The 17,779-nt window shown below is 39.3% G+C and overlaps 2 protein-coding genes across 3 annotated transcripts; both read right to left on the reverse strand.

Annotated features, from left to right (window-relative positions):
- Positions 1-891: 891 nt before the first annotated feature.
- Positions 892-10,297, reverse strand: dus3l (dihydrouridine synthase 3-like (S. cerevisiae)). 2 transcript variants are annotated; one of them, XM_061254673.1, is made up of 14 exons: positions 10,034-10,297; positions 8,472-8,562; positions 8,152-8,389; positions 7,219-7,821; positions 4,556-4,597; positions 4,317-4,469; positions 3,948-4,064; positions 3,778-3,843; positions 3,561-3,671; positions 3,389-3,485; positions 3,203-3,278; positions 2,862-3,050; positions 2,170-2,298; positions 892-1,428 (listed from the first exon to the last, which is right to left on the reverse strand). In XM_061254673.1, exons 2-14 carry the CDS (start codon positions 8,555-8,557, stop codon positions 1,356-1,358), a joined length of 1,980 nt encoding a protein of 659 aa, XP_061110657.1. In that variant the 5' UTR covers positions 8,558-8,562; positions 10,034-10,297; the 3' UTR covers positions 892-1,355. The 2 variants fall into 2 exon arrangements, with proteins under 2 accessions (XP_061110657.1, XP_061110658.1); XM_061254674.1 differs by lacking the exon at positions 10,034-10,297 and adding an exon at positions 9,909-10,030.
- Positions 10,298-13,917: 3,620 nt separating this feature from the next.
- On the reverse strand, positions 13,918-15,201 carry LOC133137688 (transcription termination factor 1, mitochondrial). The gene is given in 4 exon segments (XM_061256026.1): positions 13,918-14,099; positions 14,102-14,201; positions 14,203-14,912; positions 15,192-15,201. Coding segments are annotated over 4 exon segments (1,002 nt in total).
- Between the last annotated feature and the right edge of the window lie 2,578 nt (positions 15,202-17,779).

Below are 17,779 nucleotides of genomic sequence, written 5' to 3' on the forward strand. Positions count from 1 at the left end.
GTCCACATGTATACAACGAGCAAAAAGAACCCAATATAATATTTCAGCTAAATTAATAGACCTGAACTGGAAATTTTCGCATGTGATCTGTTGTGAATAAGTATTTCCACGTCATGCGAAAACAAAACATGGCATGAAATCATGTGGAATTCCACAAAGACATAAGAACATAATTATAGAGTGAATGTAAGAATAAAGTACTGTATATAGAAATATATAATATACACAATACAAATAAAAATATGGCAATACATATGGACTAATGAAATGTCCATATACATCAAGTATATGTACTGTATGTAAGCAGAAGCTGACTAAACACAAAACATTTTTATTTTCACATTACTATTGCATTAATTTAATGAAAAAAATGTAAATATGGGATGGTTAAAAACCAAGTGTGAAAATGAAGGGACTAAGTAAAAAATGTGGGCTATCTTCTCCCTTCCAGATTATTTCACAGCCCAAATTCAAGGCATAATAACTTGTATTCCAATATAGCACCTTAAAATGCCACTCATTGAAAAACAAAATAAACAAGAATTGTTATGTAACCATAGTACACCTTCCTACCATCAATATTTGTGACTAAATATGGAATAAATGCAAAATCTTACCATTGGTTTTGCATGAAGATGATTCAGGAGATGTACATATATATCTCTTATCAGTGTTACTCTCAGGATTGCATTGCAAAATGAAGGAGAACTCATTTTTTCATTTTCACCAACATTTAATTAGTTGCACTTCATAATTTAGGAATAAATTAACTAAATGAATCCCTTGATGCAGATTCCCAATCTGGTAACCCTCAACCATGTTTGAAGTGTTCTACTTTGAGATGAGCAGAGGCTTGAAAAATAGCTTAAATGAAGCAAGACACTCGTACCATTTACAATACTGACTTTATTGAAACAAAAATTATAAAAATAAACTAAACTAATGAAGTGCTACACTCCAAAACTGTTTTTAAAAAAAAGTGTATAAGCTGGAAAAGATGAATTATGTTTTAAGTCAATGAATTGAGAATTTGTTACTGACATATATAAATGTAAAAAGATAGGTGTTTACAGTAATTAAGTTATCACTACGAAGAAAAAGGCAAAAAAAAGAAAAATGTTTGTGGCTTTATTGCAGCTAAAATAAACAAACAACATATTTTGCAAACCAACTTAATTGAAATGGTCAAACACTGAATCATTAAAATCATTCTGAGTAAGTTACCAGTTTGGCTATTTCTACAAGCCCTGCTAAAGACTTTATTTTCCTGAAATTTCAATGAAAATTAATCCATCAGTACAGAAATGCAATACATTTTAAAGAAAGTTCAGCAGCATTACATTTTGTTTAACTATTCATTTGTATGCATTGGCTTTGTGTTTTGGCAGAAAAACAAAATTATGAGGCACTGGTCCCAGCAGCATTTCACTGTGTAAGAAAAAAAAGGGATAAATTACTTACAATTACAGAGTGGGAGACAAAATAAAGAAAAGCATTATAGTGTATCCACAAATTAAATTATCTGGTCGGCTACTTGATCTTCAAATATTTTTTTCAAGATTATATTTCATTATAAATGTGGATCTTGGATAATAGGAATAAATTAACTAAATGAATCCCTATTATGTACTATTATCCAAGATCCACATTTATAACAAAATATAATCTTGAAAAAGATATTTGTTGTTTTTAATATAAATTTGGCACCCAAACTGAAGTAGATCACAGCCAATTCCCACCCTAACTCTCAGAAACTGAACCCATGTTCATGGAGCTGAGACAACAGCTAAGTTCCCACCGAGTGGAATCAGAGGAAGCCATTTTATATGCTCTCTCACAACCTGGGCGACACAATCACTAAGTGTGAATCACCCTAAGCAGCTACCAGCCAGTTGGCAATGGCACAGTTCGGAAAAGTCACTTAGATCACATCTCTGCCCAATTCTGATGTCTGGTCTGAACAACATCTGAACCTCTTGACAAAGTCTGCACACTTATGCATTTGCTGCAACATGATTGGCGGATGATACATTTGCATTAACAAGCTGGTGTACAGGTGTACCTAATAAATCCGTCATTGAGTGTATATTCTAATGAAACGGACAATACGTGCATCCTGAAACGCATTTTAATCTTTAGGAATGTTCTTAGCACCAAACAAAGTCTCACCTGATTCTGATCCAGTCACCAACATGCTGGCTTGCCATCAGAGACTCCAGATAATCCCTCCCAATATAATAAGGGGGTCGCTCATTAATTTTCTGTGGAACCCGCTCTAGCAGGCCAACTGGGATATATCTGGAAGTGGAAGAAGTCGAAGGAATCAGTGAACCAAGCATTCAGGCTAACTGTATGTTGAGTGTCTGCAGGATTAGCTGTTCAAAAGCTCCCATGCAACTCACTGTCATATAGCCTAATGTACATCTGCAGTTATTTTGATGCCCATGTACGGGTATGGGTGGTGTCTATGTGTCTATTTGAGCTACATAATGGAAACCATGTTTCCTGAGTGAATTAAGTTTACAAAATGTATTCTTCCATTTTGGCTACTATGGCTGCCCCAAACACCATCAAAAAACACACCACTGTAAATTTGAGAAAACATAATACAGGCAATAGTCTAGAAACACAAATATCTGTACATATTCTCTTTTCTGTTTCCATGTTTATCGAGATCTGGAAAATAACCAAAATCAAATTCCATACTTTTCCATACTGCATTGGAACCCCGTTCAAACATTCTTTGCCAAATATGTAATATTACATTTATTACTCTCCTACATGCACTGTTATACATTTCCTACAACAAAGTCTGCTGGTTTGTACTGCACTGCAGGTTATACCTGCATTGACACCCTTACCTGCACATGAAAGACAGCCATTCCAGCATGAACAGTCTTGTTTTCTCTATGCCCTGGGTATCAGAGCCCCAGTGCTCCAAGCCAAAGTGTGTGAAATCCTTAAGGATGTCCAAGCGTTCACCAGAGGATATGTCCCAATGCCTCTGTTCTTTTATTTCAGTGAAAATCCATGGCTTAATCAGAGCACCTCTGGATGGGGGAAGAGAAAACGTGCTGAATGTTACGGGACAGTGATGATGCTAAATTATACATCAGATTCAAAGTGCTGCACTTTGTGCATTCAATAGGGAAATGAGAAGAAAAGTAGTTCCTATTTATGGCAAGCTAACCAAAAACATTACCTTGCTAACATGATTCCAGACACTCCTGATTCCCTGGCTTTCATTGCATCCTCGTAAGACAGAATATCCCCATTTCCTGTTGGGATGGGACATTATTTTTTCACTGAGCTTGTTTGTGATTCTACCTTGCATATGTATGAAACTTTTTTAATGACACAATCAGCAAGCAGCGGTTTCTATATTTACCAAAGAGTGGGACAGGACTGGCCAGTTTAGAGCAGGTGTCAATGTAGTCCCAATCGGCTAACTTTGTGTAGCGCTGCTCTCGAGATCTCCCATGAAGCTGCAGAAAGACAATGTTTTCACCCAAAACAAATACACCACAGGCTGCAATACACTAAATAAGACATGGACTTACTGTAATCAGGGACACACCCCAATTCTTCATCTCTGGGATGAGTTTGTGTGCAATATTGACTTTGTCTTGAACACCAGTTCGGATTTTGACGGTCAGAGGGACATCCAGCACCTGTGGAAAGACAGAACCTTTATGAACAAGTGATTTTACAATTTAAACAATTTACATTTAACAAACATTTTGGCACAGAAATCATTAGAAAATCAGTTTTACTCACCGAGTTCATTCCTTTGATTATCTGTTCAAATTTTCTTGTGCGAGACATCAGTCCACAACCACCACCCTTGTTAAAAAAATATTTAGTTTCATTTTGCATTCCCAAAACCAAAACAGTAAAGAACTGTAAAATGGAAAGGGGTTTGAGACAAATATGCATGATATTCATACCTTTTTGTAAACAAGGTCAATGGGACAGCCAGAGTTGATATCCACAAAGTCTACTTCAATGTTTTTGTTGAGCAGTTCTGCACACCTTGTCATGGTGTCTGGAAAGCAACCTTCAAGCTGAAACACAATCACATCATTTTTTAGGTGTAAAAAATTTTTGGGGAAAGATTTATTTAGTGCTGTGATTTGCCCCATCCTGACTCCTTCCATTATTGCATATGTTTTCTGATTCTGTGTTGTTTATTATATGCAGCCTTTCTTCTTTCATTGTTATCAAGGGTGCCAATAATTCTGGAGCCCACTGTATACTGTATGAGAGAGAGATTTGCATTCATTAACTGAAAGCAGTGGAATTCATGGTGTTCTGACCTGGACACCGAAGAAGTCCTCACTTTCATGCCTTTTCAGCAAGGCCCATTCTGAAGATTGGCCCTGCAGCAGATTGGTGCACATGGCCATTTCCCCACAGGTGATGTCCGCTCCAAAGCGTTTGCATATGCGACGGAAAGGCAAGTTTCCACACTAGAGGCACAGGCAGATCACCATAAGATTAAAACAAATACCAAAAATCTCAATCAAATCCAGAGGAAGAAGTTTAAAGTACTTACGGTTGTTAAGGGTGCAAGGTACAATTTATCTTTGAAGTCCACCTTTAAAACAAATATTTCAACAGTTAAACGTGGAATTTTATGCAATTAAAAGGTAAATAGGACAAAATTTGCTTAAATTACATACCTCGGCAGCATTATACAATTCAAATAATGTGACCTTCATACAAGTACTCATTGTAGCAACAAAAATACATGGATCTATGCAGTGTCAGATAGCATTGGGTTATATGGGAGGATTGAAACCTTCACAATTTACATGAGTAAATAAATATTTTGCCAATGTTTGCGATTGCAAACCATCAGGGAAGACTCTTGGACATTTTTACTCCAGCTTTGCCAGTCTGTAACACTGCTTGCGGGTCATTCCAGGTCAACAACACACTTTTGACTGCACAATCACATTTCAGTGAGATTTGGCCTTAAGAAACCACTTGAACCGAAATTACACTCGTCTCGGACTAATCTGTTAATCTGGGAGACATGGGCAAACAAAGTTTGCACCAATTACCATGACTCTATGACTTTGACTTGCCGTATCTGTTACTGCAGGTCATAGAGATATGGTTCTTGCATCACTTTATAAGTCTTCACCAGCACAAATATGTTCACCCCAAAATGACAGTTGACATAATTATGAGTGATTGTAATCTTAAAATCTGATTTGCAAAAATAATAATAATACATTTTAAAATTTTAATTACATTTGAACAAAATGTCAACACAATCTCTCAGCTGAGATATCATTACTCATCTGAATTAGCATCACACGGTTTTGGATAACAAAAAACAGCAATAACCCACAAATGTGTAGCTCAGAGCTATGCTCCTGAATGCCAAATTGCCAGGTAAAAGGATCAAACTCTCCTTGAGGGGAGTTTCCACCCAGTCTTCACCTGGGAATATTCAAGACTGACTTTTCTACAGATGGCGTTGACAGTAGCCCCATTTACATGGAGCCTTTTATTCCATATTTAATCTGTTTAACAGCCCAATCGGAATAAAAATGCTTCACGTAACCACTTAAATCAGAAATAATTATCCGATTCCAATTGAAATTTTACTTGGTTTAAAAGGGGTGGTGTAAAATTTTGAAAATCCACATAACAGGAGAGTACATTCTATGTAAACACTTACACTTACTTTCTTTTAAATGCATATTTTCTGCATTTTTGTTTTACACAAATCAGATTATAATTATAATCACTCATAAATCTATTACCTTTTATTCTGGGGGGGAAACATAACAGATATAGATAGACCAACAGTAATGGAGATAGGGTAAGTGAAAGTCATGGAATCAGGCTAATGAGTGCAAACTTCATCTCCCAAATTATCAATCCAAGACCAGTGTAATTTTGGACAAATTAGCAAGGTGTGTGGATAAACAGAGGGGTAGGGGTGGGAGCGAGTTCTGTGGGCAGGACTAGGAAGTGTCCTGATTTTTTAAATGTTTTCACAACATTGAGAAGTTACTGCCTGCAGCTTTAAGTATGACTGCTAGAAAGGCATAAGACCAAAGAGCAACTGAGTCCACAGTAGAGGTGGGACAATATGAAAACTATCCTGGCCAAAATTATCTTGACTTACAGTATTATCTCAGAATAGTTAAAATATGCTGAAAATCTTAACTTTTTAATTTTAATTATAATTTACCACATATATCAGCACCACCCATTCGGAAAAAAGTCTCTCATGAGGTTGTCATCTTTCAGAGAAAAATCATTCATGTTCCACAGAAACTCATCTAGTCAAAAGTCAAACTGTCGAGCTTGATAAGGGAACTGTCAGCAGGTGAGCTGATTAACAAATGGCTAACCGGTGCATCTAATCATTAAATCCAGGTCAGGGCAAGCAGAGGAGGCTAGACATCCCTCACCCCAGCGACTTCTAAACTAAAGGAGAACTTTTGCATTTTAATCTAGATTTTTTTGTATTTCTGGCACTTCATATCCAAATTATTGAAACTAAACTAAAATGGTACATGCGCCTTGCTTCATTCAAGCAATTTTCCAAGTCTCTGTTGTGCTCACACCCTTGAATAGAACAATACATAAATAGGTGAGAATTGGCCAGATTTAGCATCTGTAGAATGGGTTAAACGAACCATGGACACAATCAACAAAATGCTCAACCACATCCGCTCAATCTCGAGTTTCCTGTAGAGGCTTTTCAAAATGCTGCTGCAGGAACAGGCGACACAATATGCAGACCTATTTTGCACAGCAAAGTTTAGTGGTTGAGCAGGGGATGCGTTTTGCAAGGTTTCTTCACCCCGCATAAAGGTCCAAACCAGATGAATTCATGCAGCCTGTAGTGTAGTGGTTAAGGTAAATGACTGGGACATGCAAAGTTGGTGGTTCTAATCCCACTGTAGCCACCATAAGATCCACACAGCCGTTGGGCCTTTGAGCAAGGCCCTTAACCCTGCATTGCTCCAGGGGAGGATTGTCTCCTGCTTAGTTTAATCAACTGTATGTCGCTCTGGATAAGGGGGTCTGCCAATTGCCAATAATGTAATAATGTAATGTATATGCAAGAAGAGGCCTCTGGCCTGAGTGATTGAGTATGTATCCCTGCCTTGTGCTCATGTGTACTGAACCGAAACAAAACTGTGTAGCTGGAGTTCACTCCCCTTACTTGTATAAAGCTACAAAACTTACTTGCTTCTTTTCACAAGAGCGAAGTTTTACAATGTCGATATCAGTCAAAGCGCCGATCGTCTTAACAGGCTCCGCCTCCACCAAATGTTGCTGTGGCTCTCCAGAAGAATTTGGAAGCGAGGGCGTTACAGAAGAGGTTTCCTTTCCAGCAATGCCCTCTTCCACTCCCGTCTTCTCTGCCTCTGAGAGGGGCTCTGACTGGGTGCTCTCTGCTGCGCAGCATGGCTGTTGTAACTTGTTCTCAGTGGCTGCTTTTGTGGCTCTGCCTTGATTGCTGGCTTTGGAGAGCGTCCTCAGGTACTCCTCCGAGGCTTTGAAACAGACCTGCCTCTTGCGTAGCTGCCTCTGAAGTTCTTTGTCCAAGTTGTTTTTCACCATCGCTTTGTCCTTATTAACACTCCACAAATCGTCATTTACTAAGTTCTGAAAATCCTCGCTAGTATGCGCTTTGGCATACCTGCATGCCACACCATAGCGACACTTCCCAAAACTGTCAAACAAGTAACAGCGTTCCCCGATATCTGCAGGCTTCAATTCCATATACTCAGAAATGTTATGGAGAAATTTACATCTGTCTCCATAGAAGCATTTGGTCTCGCGCTCCTTGGTGCATAAAAGGAAAACAAAGAAGAGTGTTTAAATTACATCTATATACTCATTTATGTTCTGCAATTCATTTTAATGACATTACGAAGCACAAAAACATACACGTGCACATCTACTCTGCCAGATTTCCGTATCCAGACACTAATTCCTTCTCATAACAAACATAGCACTGATAATACCTGAATTTTACATGCCCTAGTAGTTCTGGTTACTCACACCAGGGACCTGCTACAGTTGCCACATCGAACATTGTAACAAGGACAACATTATCTTTCTTTTATTTATTTGTTCTTCAAATTCTCATAACGAATCCTAACACTGTAGTACCTGCACTATTGAGGGACAAAGTTTATTCTCATTGTACATCTGCGGTTTCATATGAGGCCTGGACTTGAACTGCCCCCTTTCTTTCTTTCTGGCGGGTCTGTCTTCTCTGTGTGCCACATCCTCCAGTTTGATCTTCTTTTGGACTGGCTCTATACTGTCTTCAGACTGTCCCACATCATCAGAGCTCTGCCCTCCAGAGTCCACCATCTCATGAAATTTCTCCTTAGTTGTGAGATATCTATGAACACAAAATGTTATTTCAAGAAGCAAAATTAACAAAACATGAAAACGAACTTTCCAGTGTAAATATATGAACATACTTTGCCTTGACTGCAGCTGTGCCTTTCTCATTATCAGTTATTTCTGTGTTTTTAACAGCCCCATTGGTGCCACAATCCTCAGTCATGGTTTCTGAAACAGAAGGCAAGTTTACACTGTTATTTTTACAAATAGTTGCTGCATGTTACTACTCAAAGGTTGCACAGTATACTGGTACAACAAAAGTGGGTAACAAAATTACATTTAACAGCAAAATTTGATACTTCATGAAAACGATTGACATTGCTTTATACTGCAGGAAAATGACTGCAATTCATTTTTTAAATAAATACTGCGCCTTCGATATCAAAGGGAACATTGCCCTACGGGGTGGTGCCTAGTGACCTGTAAGTGGGTCGTGTCTACATGGGATACAGAAAGCGGTGTCGTATTCGATTGGTTCGCCACAATAGAAGAATGAGATAGCGCAGTCTGACCACTTCAAAGTCTGATTTTCCAAAGAAACCTAGTTAATGATAGTTAATCTCGTTTCAAAATATCTTCGGGGAGGTTTAATTTTGCCAACAAAACTCTGATATTTCTATTTTCACTTTCATGGAGAGCTCACAGCGCAGGCATGCGCAGCACAGGCTTAAGTTGGGGGGCAGCTTTTCTTTCTTATTAAGTATGCATGTCCATGAATTTGAGGAATGGTTTGAACATTCTCATCGCAACTAAATGCATTACATTGATCAGATATGCAATCCATACAGATGAACAATTAACGTTACAGCGGCAGCCATTTATGTAAAAGCAGGAGAAACTGCCATCGTCACATGACACATTGCACGTTAGGAAAAGAGCCTAGTTGAGAAAGCTATTTAATTTCATGAACATTTAAAATAAGCCATACACTGTTACATAACTTATACTTACTAGATAGTTACTTTTACTGTACATAATGAGAAACGGTGTCCCTGGCACATTTGACCAATTTAACGAAGATAAATATGCCTAAATATTGGGTTTAACACAAACCGTTGGCCACGAACGTTTAATAGGAAAATTTGCTGTGTAAAGATGGCTACCGAAAATAAACATGAATTTTGTGATTCAAATAGAAGTTTAACCTTACATAACGTGTTGTGGACAATTGTTTTTGTGGCTTTTAAAATCAAATTTTACCCACATGACTAAAGACGGCTTAAATTTGCCGTGGCCTCAAGAAAGTTAGCTAGCTAGCTCAAAAACTAACATACATTGCCTAATTTCTGATCTTCTTGTACTATAGGCCACGCTGCTATGCTACTAACGTTACACTAGCTAACGTTAGCTTACTATGTGAAGCAATGTCTAATGTACACGATAGACACAATGTCTAATGTAAAAATATATATTCTCCATTCATCTGACTGAAAATAAGATGGCCGAAATACAGATCTAATTTACAGGATTATTGACAGGCATATAATTTGACAGGTTAATTCGAGTTGGTTTACCTCTACAATCTATAATGCAAATGACGCTCTAGAAAATTACGGTCAGTATCTAAAGCACATGCAATATAAACAGAATTGCATTCGCATTCAAATTTCAGCTGAAAATGAGCCTTAAACTGGGGTACCTGTTTGATCTCCCGTGTGTTCAGTTTGCACGTGTTAAGCACTCTCCGTCGACGACAATTGCGGCGTGAAGTGGGCTACAGTAGCAAAGGACTGTAAAAATTTCAAAATAAAAGTAGCTATGCTAAAACCAGTATTACGTTCCTAAGTCTGACATCAAAACCCTTGGTCATAAAGACATTTTCCCATTCAAAAATCACATTAACCTTTTTTAAATCACTGAATAAAAGAGACGGGGCATTCTTTCAAAGAGGTGGCTCTGTATCGTTTATGATATTTAGTTATATTTGATACAGTCTGTGTTTTGAATTTATTCTCCGGCGTACCCGTATGAAGCATTAAAAAACTGCATCATCTGCCAGGAGATCACTGTCCACAATGCTCAGATTGGCTGTGGGAGAGGCTAGATCCACCCCTGGGGCCTGCATCCCCAGCATGCATTGCGGTCACGAAAAATACCGAGTCCGACCAACCACTCGTCCCACGTCAATTGAAAGGCGTGACCGGAGGCAAATTCAAAGTAAAGTACCGCCTATTGTACATGGTTGGTCTACTTGTTACTGTAGGATAGTTAGGCTATATCTGTAACATATTTGTAACGGGGTAGAACTAGGATAGCGTTATGTTCTGTATATTTATACCACGGAAGACAGAGCTATTTGTAGCCTATAGGAGCCTGATAGACTAGCAGTTAAGTTATACATGCAACGTTACCACAGCCCGCATAGCCAGACCGATCTCCACACTTCGTTGCTGGAGACTCAGATACCCAGCACATATATATAGGCCAGCAGCCGTTTATTTTATCTTTATAAAAATCGTTTTATTATATACAACACATAATCTAGTCTCAGAACCGCAAAGCACACACATAGTATAGACACACACCCTCGGGCTAAAGATTCTGCCTGCCTCCTGTACTGCCTCATTGGGTCCACCCATCGTACCACAACAAAAAGCACAAAAATGTGTGAAGAATAAAGTTTGTTTAAAGTTTATAGTGGGGTGTTTGTGGTATTGTTATTATTATTATTGTTATTAAAATATGTGTCTGATAGATAAGTCTCTTGCCATTATAAATATAACACAAATGTACATTATGAAATTAACGGGAACTTGTGATTATCTGCCTTGTTCTCCTGTGGGGTGTTTTGGTGTATTGAGCTTTATTCATCCCTTTCATGTGTTGTAGCAGCAACAGCGATGAGAATGAAACGGGTATGAAGAATAAGAATCTAAACAAGCCAGGATAATAAGAATAAAAAGTTAAAATAAAGATCAAATAAACGGCTGCTGGCCTATATATATGTGCTGGGTATCTGAGTCTCCAGCAACGAAGTGTGGAGATGGGTCTGGCTATGCGGGCTGTGGTAACGTTGCATGTATAACTGCTAGTCTATCAGGCTCCTATATAGTCTACAAATAGCTCTGTCTTCCGTGGTATAAATATACAGAACATAACGCTATCCTAGTTCTACCCCGTTACAAATATGTTACAGATATAGCCTAACTATCCTACAGTAACAAGTAGACCAACCCTGTACAATAGGCGGTACTTTACTTTGAATTTGCCTCCGGTCACGCCTTTCAATTGACGTGGGACGAGTGGTTGGTCGGACTCGGTATTTTTCGTGACCGCAATGCATGCTGGGGATGCAGGCCCCAGGGGTGGATCCTCTCCCATTGGCTGTAGAGACCATAGGTAGAGACCATAGTAGTAGAGACGCAGCAGACGCACGTGACGTCAAAGATATACTACAGAGAAAATGGCGCCGGGCATATTGTAGTGGGATATGTAGTCGTTAGGTAATTTCAAAGCATGGAAATTGTAGGCGATTTGGAGGCGGGCTTGTATTTTCGGCCTCTTTTGATAAATTAGTACTTTTTGAATGGGAACATGTTTTTATGGGCCAGGGGGCGTGTCTTTGACGTCAGGACATTGGTACTCTATATCATTTAATTCATTCAAGGAACATTTTTTATTAACCTATTGTTTGACCTAAGGTATGTATGTCTCTGACTGTTTTTTTAAAATTCATTTTTATTTCTTATTTCTCAGCCTCATAATGGCTTCCTTGACTGTCATTGGCACAACTCTGCTCCTCATATTGACAAATGCCAGTCTTCAAAGGCAACCAAAATCTGAGAATCAAGACTAGATGCTGAAAGCTTTCTAATACCTGCAACAAGGAAGTGATTGAATACAACTGACTAATAAGAAACAGCTGAGAAGTCAACTGTCCAATTATGTTTGGTCCCCTAAAATGGGGGGACTAAGGAATTCCACCCCTACATGGATCACCCATATGTATGTAAATGACAGCCATAAGCAGCAATAAGGTGACAGCCTGCATCATATTGATGTTATATAGTTTAATTTCTAATCCAATGAGCTGAATTACAGAGCCAACATATTAAGTACGGTGTACAGTATAATGGGCTCCAGGATTATTGGCACCCTTGACTGGTGATGCACAAACATAGCACTTGGGCTTGGGCTTATCAACTGGTCAAACTCTTCAATTCAGTCTACATGTTTTTCGATTGAATTGAGGTCATATGCCTGAGATTGCCATTGCAGAACATAGATTTTTGTTGTTATGGAACCATTTTTTTTGAGGTATGCTTTTGATCATTATCTAGCTGGACAGCCAAGCTAAGTCCACTAACAGCAAATTCTCTGGTAGAAACAACTAGATTGTTAGCCAAAATTGCCTGATACTTTAAGGAATTATACCACTGATCTTAACCAGTGCCCCTGGACCTCTGGTATTGAAACAGCCCTAAAATATCCCAAACCCACCACAATTCGCCATGGTTATACACACTAATTAACACACGCCTTTGCTACTGTCGCCAGCTTCACACTGCAATTACCGTTGACGGAGAGGGCATAGCGCTTAACACGTGCAAACTGAACACACGGTAGATCAAACGGGTACCCCAGTTTAAGGTTAATTTTTCAGCTGAATTTTGAACGAGAATGAAATTCTATTTATATTGCAGTTGCTTTAGCATTTTTTAGTTCGTCGTTTGCATTATAGATTGTAGAAGTAAACCAACTAGAATTATATGCCCATCAATAATCCTGTAAATTAGAGCTGTATTTCGGGTGGTTGACATGTCGGTCAGACGAGTGAAGAATATATTTTTTCATAATTAGTGTTTTGGTCAGAAGCTATATCTGACCAAAACATGCAATTTTGGTCTCATTTGGTCATTTACATTATGATTGAATGTAGGTGAAGTGATCAAATGAGACCATGATTTTTTTAAAGACAACTTGTAATATGTAACTCTTTGGTCATGGTTAATTGTTGAAGGTTTGTTACAAGAGTCTCTTGTGGTATTGTCTACTTGTGCTAATGTGTTCCTGTATCCATACTATGGATAGGCTACCATCCCATGTTTCCCCACCATCCAAGAACAGTGCTGCCTCATCAATAATTAGGTGGTGATTAGGTGTGATTGCATTATTTAGATAACCTTGTTCTCCACAGATATACTGCCAGAATGAGGCTAAATCTTCCACATTAAACTCTTATATTGAAGCCTGTTATAAATTGTACATAGTACTGTATTTTACATAGAACCACAAACTTGACTGTGCACTGTATGAGCTGTCTCAAGGTTGTCTTGCAAATACAGTGGCTTCAGAAAGTACTCAGACACCTTCACTTTTTGCACACTTTGTGTTGTAGATTGTGAAAACGTGTTTTTACAATTAAACTTTTAATATAGTATATATAATATTATGTATTTGAGAAAGAAGCTTGAATCCATATGTGATCTAAAAGTTCATGTCACATCATGAATGCAAATATCATAATGGTCTGACTATAGTGCAGTTTATTTTCATTTGATAAAGGCACAATATTCACATAATTCACACAAAAGTACAGAGGCGCTCTATCTTTGCTTCAAATCGTTTTTGACTTAAGTCCAAAATACTGATTCCATTCTTTTTGAAGTAATAGTCAATCTGATGAAGGTCAGCTATGCGTCTCTTGATGTTCTGAAAACTAAACCCCAATAACTTTGGCCTCTCTATTATCTGTGTGATAGGTACCCCCCTTCAACCAAACAGTTTAGTTTAATCTTCAAATTGTCTGGAGAGGCAACGAGAACTGTAGAATAGTTGCCGATCAGTTTTTTAACGTCACTTTCATTTCTTTTTTTTTCATTTCATGTGGCAGCCAAGTGATACAAGATTTTTCTCAGCATTTCTGAAGTTCCTCTTGAGGTACTCATTAGAGAGGCCCAATATCTCAGCAGCATGTCCCTGCAATAGGCTCAGAAACCTTTCATCACTCAGCTCCAGTGTCTCCTGTAAGAAAGCAATGTTTGTCTGAATGTGTTTTATACTACGTATCAGGATGTACAAGTTCTTAGAGATTACATGCTTGACAAACTCTTCTGGCTGAGCTCCACCTAAGCGGATGCATATGCCATGCAGGAGCTCAATCATCTTCCTGTTTAACTCCACACTGTTGGAGAAAGTGTGTGGTGCTTTGGTCAGCAAACAGTGTAGGTCCTTGGAGTTAAGGTCCAGAGAGACCAGAAAGGAAATGTTTTTCTCCAGATTGCTGTTGTCACTGGAGTGGAAAAAGGACTCCAAGGAATCCAGAATGTTTATGATCTCACTGTTGTTTTTGAAGATGCTATTCCACAGATTCCAGCGCTCCTCAAGATGTTCCTCAGAGCGTGTGACGGAACGTGGGTATCGGGAAATTAGAGAAGATACGGTCTCACGGCTTGCCCCCTTATTCTGTACACCGAGCCGCCGTTGACGCACCATCTTTACATCCACCTCCATAGTGGAGAGATTCTCCACCACGGACGCTTTCTTTGTTCCTGAACTGTAATTTCCATCATGAGAAACTGTTTCGGGGAAGAGTTCCCTATTGTTAGGGGCTGAGCTGCACAAAGACTATCAAAGACTGAGACTGAGCTGCACAAAGACTATCAAATGGCTTTTGGCAAAGCCATTTGAGAGTCTTCCATACAAGGAGAAACTTAGAATTAATTAAACAGCAGGGCAGATCAACACCTAAGATTGACTTGGTGCAAAAAGTAGGGAAAAGTAACAGGTCTTTTCAGCTCTCCTGGTATAACAAAGTTAGCTGGCTAACTGGAAGTGCTGTGACAAAGAAAGTGTACTGTTGGCCATGCCTCTTGATGAAACCATCTCAGGGATGTCTTGTTGTCTGGTCAAAAGTGGGTTTTGGGGATCTGTCTAACTTTGACCGGGCATATAAAAGGCATGAAAAGAGCAATGAACATGTGAGTGCATGTGCAAGGTTAAGTTGCCTGGGCAGGGTCAGGGTTGGACATGCAATTAATGAAGGTGCTCGCAAGTGGCAAAACATAATGAGACAGTCAAACAAAACAGGGCCTTCCTAAACCGCCTTATTGATGTGACATCCTTGCTTGGTTGGCAGGAACTATCATTTAGGGGGCATGATGAGAGTAGTGAATCATCCAACAAGGGGAATTACAGGGAGTTCACAGAAACATTATCTAAGTATGACTCTGTCCTGGCCACACAATTCCAATCATCAGCTGTGTTTTCTGGTATGTCTCATTCTATTCAAAATGACTTGATCTCTGCTCTTGCTGCCACTGTTTCTGATGAGATCAGAGATGAAATTCAGGCTGCTCCCTTTTTTGGATGGCAGGTGGATGAAACAACTGATATTGCTTGCCGTGCCCAACTCTCTATCATTGTTCGCTATGTTGATAGTGCAGGTAAAATTCAGGAGCGCTTTATTGGTTTTTTGATGTTTCTGAGGGTCGAGATGCTCAGTCTGTTTTTGAAGATTTATACGACATACGATGGCGCTGCTGTCATGGCTTCAGCCCTTAATGGTCTGCAGGCCAAAGTAAAGGCAATTGCCGCCAGTGCAATGTTTATGCATTGCTATGCACACAGACTTAATCTAGTGCTGTCACAAGGGGCTAAATGCTTATCTGAGTGCAGAATACTTTTTGCATCACTCTCTGGGTTTGCCACATTTTTCTCCAAATCCACAAAGAGGAAAATTTTCTTCAGTCTGCAGGCTGTTCAAGGTTGCCCAGAAACGCTCCTACTCGATGGAATTTCACATCACGGATTGTGAGCACTGTGGCAAACAACTATGATGGCCTCCTGCAGACTTTTGACAACATCCTTGCAGATAAGACAATGGATAATGACACATTGGATTGTGCCAAAGGTTTTGTAATGAAACTGGAGGATTTTGAGTTTGTGTTCATTTTGTACACATATGAACAAATCTTCTCTGAGACTGATGTGGTCTTTGATATTGTCCAGCAGAGGGCCATGGACTTTCTGTACTGCAAGAAAAGAATTGAGTCACTTCTTGCTTTTGTCAAAGAGAAGAGGTCAGAGGGGGCTTTCCAGGCTGTTTATGCCAAAGCAGCAGGTCTCACATCTGACCCACGAGATGAGCCCATGAGAAAGCGCCGTCTCTCCCAATTCCAGGATCCCCAGGAGCGCTACAGAAATCTGTACATGGCCATCCTTGATAATCTCATGGAGCAGATTCCTCGGGCAGAGTTTACGTATAAATAAATTGACAACTTTTATGATATAGGCCAACAATGAGCTTCCCCTCTTTGAAAGACCAGCAGCCGCCACTGCATGAGAGGCACAACACATATTTATTACATAATACGGTTGTCACGAAAACTCTCAAATACATCTCTGTCATGACACCCTAAACTTCTCCCCTGGGTTAATGGTGGACTTTTCGTGACAACTAAATCATAATAAAACATAAGGATAATCTGTTTGGTATGGAGGTGATCTGGTAAAATCAAGGAATCGAATGAGATACATTTCATATCAAATGGAGTTTAATAAACCATAGTTTCAGTAACTCAAGGGAAAACCTGCATGTCCTCTCTGGTAATCATCTCATTTTCCCTACTTAACAAGCCCCAAGGGTGGGGGGTCTAAATTCCAGATTTGACCACCCCTCCAAGTTGATTTAAGGCACTGCCACCTGGTTCAAACATATGATTTGGCATAAAAGCAAGAGAGACAGACCAATCTGGGAGGATGCAATCAGACTCCCATGCACACCGTGCACGTCACTTCTATGTACAGGGTGACATGCGGCGGTACCAGCAGAGGACTGTTCAGAAGAGTAAATCTCAGTACAGGATTCCTATAGCGATCAAGTCAAAATTATAAATAAGACATTGTCCGGGATTCTATTTGAAGCCGGGCCTCGGATAATAGCCGGGGGCGTGGCCGATTCGGACAAATAAAGGCTGGATCGCGGGGTAATATTGCCTACCAGTAGGGCTATCAGTCCATGAGCACTAGAAGATGGATTTAACTCAATGAAATAAGAGCTCTTAATATTTTATATTGTTGGTTAAATACTGTTGCCAATGAAGTCGTTGTCCTACACCATGGGTCTCCAACACGTTGCTCTCAAGCTACCAGTTGCTTGCCGCCCCCTTCTAAGTAGCTTGCCAAAGGCTGAAGCAGTATACATTTAAACACAAAAGAATATACCCTTTCAACACATGGTTGACAGATGCCTTTGTTACAGAAAATACAATAAATTTGGATTAAAGTATTCCTTACATCATATTTAATTGGAAAATATTTGAATCCATCGGAGCAGCTTAGAATAGAAGGATTTAGCCCCTTTGTGGGTCTCCACTTTCCTCTGCCATTTTCAATGCTTGATGTCAGCTCACATGATCTATACCAATATCATATTGTAGGCAAG

Source organism: Conger conger, chromosome 9, assembly GCF_963514075.1.
Source record: "Conger conger chromosome 9, fConCon1.1, whole genome shotgun sequence".
In the NCBI taxonomy this organism is placed as follows: domain Eukaryota; kingdom Metazoa; phylum Chordata; class Actinopteri; order Anguilliformes; family Congridae; genus Conger; species Conger conger.

What these genes read in the sequence shown, in the direction of transcription:
- dus3l (XM_061254673.1), bottom strand. Translation starts at nt 8,557, where the DNA reads ATGACTGAGGATTGTGGCACCAATGGGGCTGTTAAAAACACAGAAATA. An exon ending in TTGACCTTGTTTACAAAAAG is followed by an intron (nt 3,844 to 3,947) that starts GTATGAATATCA and finishes TTTTTTAACAAG; the next exon opens with GGTGGTGGTTGTGGACTGAT. An exon ending in CAGTCCTGTCCCACTCTTTG is followed by an intron (nt 3,279 to 3,388) that starts GTAAATATAGAA and finishes CCATCCCAACAG; the next exon opens with GAAATGGGGATATTCTGTCT.